General features: G+C 42.7%; 1 protein-coding gene across 3 annotated transcripts in view; it reads right to left on the reverse strand.

Moving 5' to 3' along the window:
* LOC119658473 (synaptic vesicle glycoprotein 2B-like) overlaps positions 1-8,804 on the reverse strand; it is a 32,800-nt gene extending 23,996 nt beyond the window's left edge. The window contains exons 1-2 of one of the 3 annotated variants that reach the window (XM_038065907.1): positions 5,316-5,825; positions 4,994-5,254 (exon numbers count right to left, since the gene is read on the reverse strand). Coding sequence is in view for 1 of the 3 variants with exons in the window: in XM_038065904.1 (XP_037921832.1) it covers positions 8,701-8,746 (46 nt within the window). In the remaining 2 variants the exon portion in view is untranslated. Of the gene's footprint in view, positions 1-4,993; positions 5,826-8,700 lie in introns of those variants that run through there. The other 2 variants (XM_038065904.1, XM_038065906.1) reach the window with 2 other exon arrangements.
* Positions 8,805-13,078: the final 4,274 nt, after the last annotated feature.

Consider the following 13,078-nt stretch of genomic DNA (forward strand, 5'->3'; position numbering starts at 1 on the left):
TGGATGATTTATCACAAACATACTGTACGTGTTGCTTATAGCTGAGCTTCCTGTCTATCACCACCCCAAGTATTTGATGTACATCGTTGTACATGATGTTCCACAGTAGTGGGCCCAATACGGAGCCCTGTGGGACACTCACGGAAACAACGTACTCCTGGGGTCCGTCATCAGTGTTATACCAGAGCCTGATTTCAGTTAAGTAACTATCGACGATAGCAGCGAGATAGGCGGGAATATCTACCTTCGCAAGGGATTTGCGTATTAGATTCCAATTGGCCGAATTGAATGCATTTTTCACGTCCAGGGTTACTACCACGAAATATTTGCGAAGGTGTGGTCTGTGAATTCCTTTACATAGAACTGATGGCATCATTTTACATTGGGTTTAATGGAGGCTCCCCATACATGTGGAAGGGGGGTATCTTTTTCACAAAATATGGTCGTCCGGGGTATCAAATGAAAGGGCTCAATTAGCGCTTCTCGAAACCAATGCTATTTTTGAGACCAGGTGAAACATAGGGGACTGAAGGCTAGAAATATGTGCCCCAAAATGTGTAACAGGTCTCGTTTTCATAAATCATGGAATATTTTGAATTGGAGGTATTCGCGAATGGGAAAATGTGAATAGGGAATTTCTTACAGAAAAACCATTATACCCGAAGCGTCCAGCTTCCGGTATTCCACCTTAGTTTACTTTATGTGTCAATTGAAATTTGAGTCAAGAAAATTACCTAGTTTAGGGTACCGTTTGGACTGCCAAAAAATGATAACTGACGGTGTCGACAAGGGCAGAGGCAACTCATTAGACATTTTTGCCATGGGAACGCATTGACCGAAAGTAGCTGTTTTACGAGCCTAAGCATGAAGTATGACTAATTTTTTGTCTAATGATTGAGGGAGCTGTGAGTTAGCGCCCAGTTGATGTTGGACAAAAAGTGGGGGAAATTTCGATTGGGCCTGTTCGCTATCAGGTTTAATGCGGGCTCTGGGTCCCTTCAATCTTCAAGCAACATATGTTGTTGGTTGTAAGCAAAAAAAAAAAAAATATGGCGAAACTTTCTTCTTTTCAAGTGGTAAGAAGTCACAAACTTCGAATCCACCCGCGACTAGGAGCAAACAAATCACTGTCTAGGCACGGATTTGGAGATATCACCGGAATTATGTTGATTCTTACCAGGAAGAGTGGAAGAAATGAAAGCTAGTGGTGTAGAAGTAACTCATCTAATTGGACCACGTTTCTGGACACAGCGAATCTGAGAAGCTTCCCAGCTAGAGCAGGGGAAGGCAATGCGAAAAAGGCGAGGTCACTTGGAAATGAAGATATAAGTGTCGATATACCACCAAGTGTGGCAATATCCAGAGAAATTCGATTCGAAGAAGAGGATGGTGGGGACCACCTGGAAACACTGTTGAGACCCAAGGTCTACTTCTACATTTTAGTGGGAAATAAGATTGGTGTGGTGGGAGGTGATGAAATCAACAAGAGAGTTGTCAACGAATCTGGCCACTTTCATAAAAAAAGTAACAAGAAATCAGGGAAGAAGAGGACGTATGCGCAAGTAGCAGCTTTATTTTCGACCACCGCAGAGTTTCCTCTAAATATGGAAAAATGTCATAGGAACAATTTGTCATCCTGCATGCATGCCTATGGAAAAAAAATTACGGGTCTGGACCAATGCCGAGGTTTATTAATCAAGGTTTTCATGGTGGATTTAGAGTGTACCTATGAGGATGCCTTAAAGTGGCTCCAGCAGATAATCCTAGTCATATCAGTTCTGTCGGTCGTTCCAAGCTTGCCAACGTGGTCATCGGCTTGAGCACAGCAGATTCTCCTGGATGTTGGCTACCCGCCCTTCGAAGGAAGTCAGGGTACATCATACGCATGCTGGAACATTTATCTCAGCACTGGAGGATAAAGTTCATGAGTAGTAGGAAGGGTGAATCCTCAAAAGTGAAGGGTTGGTGTTCAGGTTGGTGTTCGAACTGGAGCAAAAGCACCTGAAGATGCTCAGGGACAATCTTCACATGTTGCTCTACTTTTTCCTGGAAAGACCGAAATCCAGTCAGATCAGATTAGGAGGGTGATGGTCTTTGATTTGTATAAAATGGAAACAAATTCAGCATCTTCAATGTGCTCCTCCACAATTGATGTGGGCGCGGAGGATATGGCACACATTCCCAGGAAGGATTTACTATCAAATGGCCTATCAGCTGGTGTGATGCGCGCGAGAGATTCTGCTACATTGAGAAATGTTCGGTTTCATCGCAGACCTTATGGCCGCGGCCTTTCCGGTTGCGGGGGGTACGTCACGCAGGGTCTCAAATATCGTTCCGTCACAGGACAACGGGGCATATTCTACTTCTTGGTATTTTCTCCTTCCATCATTCTCTACCATTAACGGAACAAGCGGAAAAAAGGGAAACTAAAGATGTAATTCAGATCTACGTTAACTGTGATATCGTCAACCAGAGGAGGTGCTAAATCGAAAACAGAATAATGCTTTGAATAAAGAGACGGGATCCTCTATGGATGAGAGATACACATGTTCTCTATTACATATCAGACTACGGATATATCAAAAAAGGTTGGTCAAATTAACTTGCGACATGTAAAAGCCTCTTCCTGTTTGCTGGCATCAAGGTTGGCAAAGCTGTAGGACTGTTCTAATAAGGTTCAGGTTCAGGACCCATCTGTTCGACTTAGAAATCTGGGGTCAGTGATCTGAGAGCTTGTGTCCTGATGTTTAAATTGCTAGAAGCAAACAGTTTCCTACAGAGTTGTAACAAACTGGATTCGTGAACCTTCTTCAAAATAAATAATAAGAGGTTGCTTTTGCTACCAGAAGCTGCGGAAACTAGCTGGCTCGTTGATTTATTTGGCAGACGGTCCAACAGTGGTGGTGGTGGTTGCGAAGCACCCCACTTTATGCCATCCAACCGTGGTTAAAAAGTCTTGTATTGGACCCGTCGGATGAAAACACAGAAGCAGTCTCTGTCACCAATCACTGGAAAAACAATACTGCCAAAATACGGGTTATTAATCACGAAATCGTTTCAAAACCGATTAGTAGATACCTGACGGGAAAAATCGAAGGAAAGTCGAGTTTCAAGTGGCATTTGAACTATACGCACGCAGCAACGGTTATTTTATCGCTTAAAAAGATGATGGGTGAGGGTGAGTCTGGCATACTGACCAATCGCGTCGAGGATGTGCAGCGCATGTACAGTATCGAATGAGGCAGTGTGTCTTATCGCGGGAATGATTCCCTTGGATCTTTTAGTGATTGAAAGGTGCTGTCTCTAGAAAAGAAGGAGGGCAAATCCGCCCAATGTGACTGCAGACTTCCGAAAGATCATCAATAACAAGCTGTAGTGGTAACAACTGCAAGATAATTCCGGGAAAGGTCGTTGCGGTGTATTGCGAGACGGCTCGACCAAAAACACGAAAAACTGAATTACCACCTAAAAGGGTTCCTTACGAGATATGATATTGACGGGAAAAATTTCCATCGCTTTGTATAGGACGAGCCTCTCGAATATTCCGAATGCGCAGTTGCATCTGAGGACCCAGAGCATCATTTTCCGAAATTTTGCGATAAAGGAGTAGTTACCGGACCCTATAATTTTATGGAGGAGATGCTGATGTTGGAAGCCAATTGGAGTGCAGCAAACGCAACAATAACCGCGATACAAGAAGAGCTTCGAGTCCGGAAAGCGCTAAGTAATTTTTCACGTTGGTCTCGTGGGCAGAGAAGGGGGTAAGTGGAGAAGGCTTTACTGGGTGGGACTTCCACTCAAAGCTGCTTTTCAGGATATTTTGTTCCATCCACCCCAAACAAAATTTATTAGGTCGATGTTCATGTAGGTTTATGCGGAAACAGCGGACATGAATGCCACGGAGCATTCAAAGCAATATTGGTGTAACCCAATCCCCTATGCAGCTATTTGGTCAAAGATAAGAAGTTATCCGAAAATTTAGAGCAAACTAGGACAGTTCAGAAGAATACATGGCAGGATATATTGAGTGCTTCAGCATCTATGACTCAACAACAGAGCAGGGTTCTGGACAAAGATATACAAGAGAAGTGACTCCTTGGGATAATTTTAATGTTTTTTTGAGAAAATTAGGAGATCAGGTCGATCATCCTGAGTGGCCGATAACGACCTAGAGGGCAGAGCTATCCCAAAAATCTAAACAAATTGGCTAAATTGACCGTGAAGTTCCGCCCACAAAGATTGAAGCTTTATCAAAGTGCTCGGTCGACACGTTCTTGCACGCCTCTGTGCTAGCCAGGCTCGGGAATGTGGGGGGGGGTCCTTTGAGCGCTTTGATCCCTCACGCTTCATTACTAAAAACCAACGTGTCTATTCCGATGCGTGGGTCTGCAACGGATTCTAAACTCGCCACTAATTAGGATTTCGCGACGGCCTATCGAATGAAAAACAGAACGCGAACCAAATTGGAAAATAGAAAAGAGAAAAAAAAAAAACGACCGCGCGCGTGGAGCCGTAAGTCTCCGGACCCGAGTGCCGCGATCAAGGAGGGGAAGATCCACGACGGATCACCGTCTCAATTGCTGTCTCTTCTGCCTCAGATCTTGTATGAGGCGCGGCCTCTGAGGTTCCCACCCTTCCTCGACATCCTCAGGCCAGTTATTCACTTTGAGGATGTCCCTTGTAGAAATTCCGCGGGAGTAAGGAGGAACGAAAGGGAGGAAGTCCTCAAACTACGATAAGATTAGTCAATCACCATTGTTCGTTGTTCAAGCATTCATTAATTATTACAAAAATTATTACAAAAAAAAAAATGAAAATAAAAATAAACAAAATGTCAAATTTAAAGAAAAAAAATGAAATTAAAAATAAACAAAATGTAAAATTTAAAGAAAAAAAAATGAAATTAAAAATAAACAAAATGTAAAATTTAAAGAAATAAAATCATAGAAAAAAAAAGAAAATAGAAAAGAAAATAAAAAAAACAATGACTTACCCGGATTGATGCTGGTTTACTTTGTTCAAAGTTGCTTACTCTCTATTTTTAAGTAATTGCTTGGACGCCTTTCTACATTATGTTCTTATTCTAGTAACCTTAGTTTTATGTGATGCAGATGAACAGCAGCACACTGAAGTCGTCCTGACGCCAGGAAGTATACGAAACACTTTTACTGAATATTCATCCAGATATCAAAATTCCAAGCCTCAGTACAGGGAACTGAAATGACTGGGGAGGACAGTACTGCAAAAATCAGATCTGCGTGCGTCCTCCAATTGAAAGCTCGAACTTATTGTGCAAAAAGAAGTGAATTACCAACCTACGCCCGACTCCAACAGGACAGGACGAGAGATTTTGTAAGTTGAGTTTGGAATTCCGTCCTGGTCAAAATGTAGGTGGGAAAACTCAATTTACACAAGATTTTCGTTTGTTTTCTGGGAGTGTTCAACTTGCACCCCGTTCACTTCAAGGAGGGAGTGCTAGCAAGTCCACGAATAGTCCTGGAATGGACCCCGTCAAACATTTGCAAAATCACTGAATTCACTCAGCGAAAGTTCCGCTCATCCATAAAATAACGTATCGAATCAGTTATACCCACAAACTGTTCTGGCGGTTCCGCTATAAGTAGGCGAGGTGAAGTTTTAAGTATCTTACGGAATCACAACGCAACTGGCAAATCACTCCACTACGCTCACGACCCTTCATGCACTCCTTCACTCGATTCCAAAAACTTCTTTGTCCTCGCCATTCCGCCAAAAATCCAACCCCCGGTTATTTTTCCGCGCAACGCTTTCCAATCCACATTATCAATTCATCTCAGTACTGTTCATGACCATAATGAACTTCTAGCAACCTTCTCCTCACTCTACCAAACTCCTCGTTGTTTTCCCCCGCACCGCTTCTTCACCAAGCAACACTCTCCGCGTTCTTTGTTCGTGCACCGCTTCTATTCCCGCTACATAGCCTTTCTCACTCGCTAGGCAATGTTGCGGCAACATGCGCATGCGCTTGCAGATGCGGCAAATCATTCGCCTCTTGTCAAGATCAATTCGCTCGAATGCATTCAATAATATGCAATCTGCGGCGAACATTAAGGCAATTGCACACTATTAAATGCATTGTTTCAGCAAATTAATTAAGAAAGAGCCGAATGAGATTCCGCTCCCGTCACGCAGCCGCGGTCACTACACAATATAAATGATTTTTCGGACCGAATTGTATGCGATCCTAAGGGTAGCAGCCTAGGTGACAAGTGGCGCATTGCGATCTATAACGATAGTCAAGTTGCACTGAGGGCGCTAAGCGGTCCTTTGATCAATTTAAAAACCGTCCAGGAATGTAGAAACCGATTGAAACCTATTTCATGCTTGAATGCAGCCAGACTACCTGGTCAATGTACTGTAGAGAGCAATGAAAGTTTGGATGCCTTAGCAAAAGCGGTTTCAATTTAGTACGAGAACCAGCAATTGAAGTGTTAGTACCATTGGCCAATGCTGCTACCAACAAGTCTCCCATAATGGCAGGTGGAATTCGCAGAATGACTGGTAGGTACAACAAACTTTCTATCAGAAGCACACAAGTACACTTTATCCTGTCGAAAAGCAGGAAGACTTGCTGGAGTATCGTGGACATTCAGATTGGTCATAATTCATTGGGTGGACATACGAGTATGTTCAGAATAGGAATTCTTTAAGATGTTACCTGTCCATCTTGTAATGAAGAAGCGCTATTCAGGATTCAGTTTCTATGTGACGCATGAACCCTCGGATTTTTGGTGTTGATGTGGTCCAGTTGCAGCAGGTAGCATTATATCCACTAATGGAAATCCTGAAATGTCTAAATGAATGTGGGATATTCTACTACTAAACCGAGGTCGAGTACAATAAACCACTTCACTTATACGCACCTCTGCCAAATAACTCTGCAAATCCAGTATAGTTCTACAGTTAGCTACAAGTTTTTCACTCTCTCCATCCGAAGTGAGCATAATTAACAAACTTTAAATCCCTGAAACTAGTTCAGTATTCATGACTCACTGATTCCTTAAACGAAAAACTTGTTTCGATCAAACTTGAGCTTGGACAAGGAGGCTTTCATCCTGGATATCATTCACATCTATGCTATCTTCGCAAATATATATAAGGAAGCGACAGAATCTGGGTATCATATTTGGTCATGCTTTTCTTACAGCAGAATAGGGCAGGTAAACCGGTGTTTGAAATTTGGCATTCTTAAAATCAGTCTAATTTCGCTAATGCTCAGCACTGAGGGAGCCATCAAACGCCTAGCGAAATACTAAGTTTCTTAAAACTGAAACCATATTCCTGTGAAAAGGGAAAACCATGAGTTCCTTTTTAATATTTTAGACTTCTGGGACGGAAAGGCAAAAATGTTCAAGTTGGTAAGTTTTCCTAAAAAGTTTCCGTAATTCAGAATGTCGGAGGCTTTTCGAATACCGGTGACATTCCAACCTTTGTAGAACGCTCTTCTGTTTAGGCAAGGTGTAATAAGATCGGGGGCTTTTTTACTTTGAATTGCTATGGTAGCACCCAAGAGATCATTCGTGAGTATTACAGAAATATCGTTTGTTTGACTAACACCTTCGACCAGTGTCTTGATGTTGGGAAGGTTGTGTTAACAGTGCATGCTGACAGTAGGACAAAGAGTTACACTAGGTTTTTCCCTATATTGTCGAATTTGATGGTTTGAAAATGCCAAAGAGTTCTTTTCGCATAGAGCTGTCGAAAGTATTTTTTTTTGTATTTCAGGCTGGCGGGTCTTGCGGGCATTTATGTGTTAACGAGTATTTGGTAAAACCCTGCTTTCGCGTCTTCGCTCTGAAATGATCCTTTCAGTACTTTGGTTTCTTTTTTTTGAACGTTCTAAAACTATAAAATTTGGTTTCGTTCGCATACTTTAACACAACCCGGATGAAGTCGCGTTCCACAACTGGTGTTCAGTGTTGGTCGATTATAAAATACAATGAACGGCGCCTCGCGGTAATGGAGACGAAGATTTTGCCTTGGACTAGGGGCGTGACACGTTTGGTCACATCCGAAATGAGGATATCCACGATCGATATGGGGTTGCACCGACCGTGGAAAAATTGCGAGAGAGGCATCTTCGATGGTATGGTCACGTAATTCGCGTTGACGAGAATTTACTTGGCAAGATTGGTCTAAACATCGAAGTCGATGGTAAGCAACCAAAGGCCGTCCGACACAACGGTGGCTTGACACGCTGGATGGGGATTTAACAGCCTCGGGATTGCATCCAGATCAGGCGATCCCGAGCCGATCCCGCTTGTGAACGGGGCAAGGCTGAGGGAAAAGAGGGTTCATATGCATTATTACTGAGATCCGTAAAACCGGGTCTGATTTAGCCGTTTATTGCATCTTCAGGTTTCACTTTTTTTCATTTATTCATATTTGGTTCTAGTTTAACATAAATTCAGGATAATGGGGATTTAAAGGATATTTCATAATGCAGTTTGAAGAGGTATAATTTTTGAAAATAAATTTATCAGTTGTCATTACGCACATTAAAATAAAGCAGAAAGGTTATTGGGAGTCAGTTTAATCGACACTTTCAAATAGGTCAGTTGCCTTAAAATGAGCCACTTTAGATAATTTTATGTAAATGATTCATCAAAAAAAAACTGTCGAGGATTAAGGATCACCAAGATCACTCCAATCAAAAGATACCTTTAACTGCGAAATGATGGTCATCTTCAAATGCTGGGTTATCCATATCGCCAGCGAATTTTGACTGAACCCTAGATCCAAACTATTTTATCGTAGCTTTCGGTATTATCCACTTTCTAAAAATGTAATTATGGTAAGTATCCGCGTTCGGTAAAGATTATATATCAAATCTAATTATCTCTTATTAGTCTTTTTGGGGGGTCGTTGAATACACAATAAACAAAGAAAGTGATAAGGAGTAAGTTGTAAAGATGCTTTATTACCATTGAGTTGCATATTTCGAGATTGGATTAGAGAATGAAGAATATAGTTACTAGGAAAGTATCTGATGGGAAATTATGTAATAAAAATGTATCTTTTCATATTTTACTTTATTGGACCTATTTAGATAGCAAATATTCGACAGATTCGAGTTGATATGAAAAGTGCAATTTATGGAGAATCATAAGGAAACGAAAAATACATACATATTGGCATTTATACGTTCTTTTCATTGTTAGAAAATAGATGTTGAATTAGGGTCAAAATTTTATTGTAATTTAATGAAATCATAATGACTTTATAGGCTGTGTAAAAAGGTGCATTAATGAGAGATACTTCAAATTAATTTTTAAAGTTTACGATCGTCAATTACGAAAGCGGAGGGAATTGAGAAGAATAAGGCTAAAGAATACACTTAAAATCCTACCTCCTCGTCGTAAGAGGCGACTAGTAAAGATAGAAATTTGTGGGCCAACAATCTGTCAAATTTGAAACTTTGCCGTTACCGGAACGTGTACAACGCCTCGGATAGGGACTGATCTCACGCCCAAAATCTTTGGATATCGAAAACGGATTATGATTCATTCCTGGACTCTGCTCATGCTCCCCGACAACAGTTTGGAGGGTCCTCAGAATGCCCGCTTTCTCCAACTCGAGCGGAAACTCCAACGATATAAGCTGGATAGTCTGGGCCGAAGCGAAGTAAGATGATGGGACTCTGGAGAGAATTCTCCTCCCTTTGGAGGAGGGGAGACTTGGGAGTTTGTTAATGACAGCTTTTTGACTGGAAGATTCTGGTCCAGATTAAGGAGTATCATAATTGTACAGTGCTACAGAGACTTCCGATATTTTGGAGAAGGATGGTTTTAATTAGCAGTCAAACGTAGTTAAGGAGAGGTTTTCTAAAGGTGACATTGGGATCGTGATTGGTGATTTGATTGACAAGGTGAGCTCTGACGACACCACTTTGACCAATTTGCGATCAGCAGTAGATTTAGGAGTTGTTTTCTCGATGTGTGTGTAAGAAGAGAGGCGCTAATATCGGCCTCGAGGGCGATCACCGTCTGATGGTCGCTGACATTCGTTTACGTGTCGCGTCCTCCACTTCACGCAGGGTTGGTGAGCTGCGAACCCCCAAGCTCTACTTTGACCGCTTGACTTGACTTGTTGATCGGACTCCTGATACACTGGGTACCCTGCCTGAGAATATCGGTGAGCTTTGGGCCGCCATCGAAAGTGTTCTTTTCTCGAATAATACGCAGGACGTCGAAATCTACGTGACTGCGGAATCGTGGTAGCGAATCGTTGAACGGAAAGGATTGAAGCTTCTATTGGCCGCTGCGAGTGATGCTAGATGTGATGAGCTCGACCTCCGGTATGGAGCGATATCAGGGGAAGTTCAACGAAGTGTGCGCTGTGATAAAAGGGAATTCATAGTTGGTCTGATCATGCATATGTTATAACAAAGATACTTGAATATGGTCGTTAATCTTTCCATGGTCTTGTGGAGGATGGCTACTTACCGTAACACGGGGATATTGACTCCAAGTGGAAGAGGAATTATTTCGACAGTGCACTGAAACGGTCTTCCCGCAGAATTATTTATCGTCGCACTAGCAGTTACTGTCACTTCCATTCGTATGGAAATTTTGGGAATCCGAGACTTTTCCCTGAGGATGGAAGAAAGGAATGATCGTTAAGATTCCTAAAATGGCACCCCGTTTTCATTGTGACAATTGGAGAGGTATGTGCCACTGCAGAGATAATAAATAGCAAAAGTGATCCTGGTACGGAAAGCTTGATCGGCAGAGAACAGGCTGGTTTCCGCTCCAGATCTTCCCGAATTGAAGACATCAACATCCTACGGATTGTTCTGGAACAGTGCGTGGGGTTGATTTCGGGAGTGCTTTTGACAGTGTGAAGGAAAATTTTACCCAGCGTGCCCTATGCAGGAGGATTCATTCCGTAGAAACCATTAGCTATTATCAGAGTGACAAATGCTGGCGCAAAATGCCACGTGCCGAAGTCCAAAGCTAAGTCGACCAATGCTGCATCTAGTCATCGATATTATTTCCTTTTGATGTAGGTTATATTCTTCATGCTACCCTGTTCGGAGGACGTGGAGGGGTCAATGGATGATGGCACCTTTCTTCAACAGCCAAATGGCTCTGGTTTTGAAAGAAGAGTCTAGTAGAGTTGAATTGAAGAGAAACACCGTCAAAATCAAAATTCTCAGTCTGACGGGTCAACTCTCCCTATCTGTATGAATCATCAGAGCATCGATCAATGTGTATATTCAGGAGGCGTGGCTTCTGCCGACGGTGGCGACAAACTGGACATTGCTTAATGCTAGAACTGCTTTGCTGCCTTGCTTAAAATCTGGAAATGCTTTTATCGCAACACGAAGATCAGGTTGGGATTGTTTCATGCTAGTGTTCTTTTTGTGTATGTGTGCTATATTGGAGCAGCAAATGGAAAGGCTCCTATATTGTTACTCGAAGGCTCCAAGCCTTTGCGAACACCTGCCTACGAGGTATAATCGGAGTACGCTTGCCTGATAGAATTAAAAACGAAGAAGTTGGTCGGGGCACAGGCTTGGCACTCGTATGCATGTGATCGGAAGATGAAAGTGGCAGTGGGCGCCCCTCCTTACTGTGTGACTTACACAGTAAGGAGGGGCGACAATCCCATTGCTGACTATGTCGGTGGAACTTCCAAAGTAGTGTGGAGTTCCCTTTGGCACACGTCAGTGGAAGCTCACGGTCCTCGTATGGGTAATACAGTGACTCGGTGAAGGCTGTGGCTTATGCGATAGGATGAACTTTTCTTGTGGATTGCAGAATTCTACACTGCACTCCTCTACAATCCTGAAATGGGTAAACTGTGGTTAACATAAGGAAGCACAATCTAAGCTAACTATGACCACTAAGACACGACGTCCTTATCTACATCAACTGCAGATTCGGAGAAGGGTATCTTCTACAAAACACTAGAATGAACCTTCGAAGCCTGTACCGATATCATATCCAAATTATACAGACAAGTAGGGACGGTGATCGTATTCAGACGATGTCTACGTTTCCAATGGCTTACAGAAAAACACCAATGAGAACGGGCTGTAGATTACTTAGTAGTATCGCTTGAAATGGTTGTTGGAAGTACCTGGTTTGTGTGGAAAGCGGTACACCGACAAATGTGGGGAGGGTCTACTTTGAATCATTGAATTGATCAGGTGTTGATTGCACGCCACCACCTCTCAGCTTTGATGAATAGTTGAATATATACCCGCCTAGAATTCCCTCTGACAATCAGGTGAGTGTTAACTCTGAAGTCAGCCACAACTCAGCCCTCCGCAACAACTATAAGGAGGAAATGGATGCCGCAATAATCACAGCTAACAGAGGTCCTGGAGACGAAGCATCAACAAACGATATTCACAACCGCCTGATGAACGTTCTCATTGATATGGCCAGGAGCATCCTTCGCCTCAGAACGGCTGGTTCGACGGTGACTGTAAGTTAATAACGGAACGGAAGTATGCAATATTCCGGCCAATGTAGCTTGCTCAAAGAACGCGGGCAGGTGCGGAGAGTTATCACGAACTTCGTCGAGTGGGGAAGTAAATTCACAGACGGAAAAAGGAAGCCTGAGACAACCAACAAGTTCGTGAACTCGAAAAGTACCTGGAGCAACCACCCCCGTTGCGAAAGTTTTACCAACAATGCAGCAGGATGAAGCCTTATACACCTCGATGTTTACCCTGTCGAGACAAAATCTAATTTTAGACCGAATGGGCATATTGGAGCAGTGCACTGAGTATTTTGCTGAACTGGTCAACAACCAAAAAATCGTCGAGTTGGAGGTCTCAACAATTGAAGACGACGGACCCATGAAGGCAAGACGAAGTACATGGTGGAAACGCCAGCAGGATATCAAACTTCGGTAGGCAGCGATACAAATGCCGTCAAACAAACTGACGTCCTGTCGAAAAGACTGAGGCTGTACTGACGTTACGTCAAAAAAGGATAATGAAACATAAGAGAAGGATTTGCCCCGAGGCAATAATTATTTCAAGCATGGGCAGTATGTCCAGTTAAAGCCGATCTGAAAGACGAAG

Source organism: Hermetia illucens, chromosome 5 (genome assembly GCF_905115235.1).
Source record: "Hermetia illucens chromosome 5, iHerIll2.2.curated.20191125, whole genome shotgun sequence".
In the NCBI taxonomy this organism is placed as follows: Eukaryota; Metazoa; Arthropoda; class Insecta; order Diptera; family Stratiomyidae; genus Hermetia; species Hermetia illucens.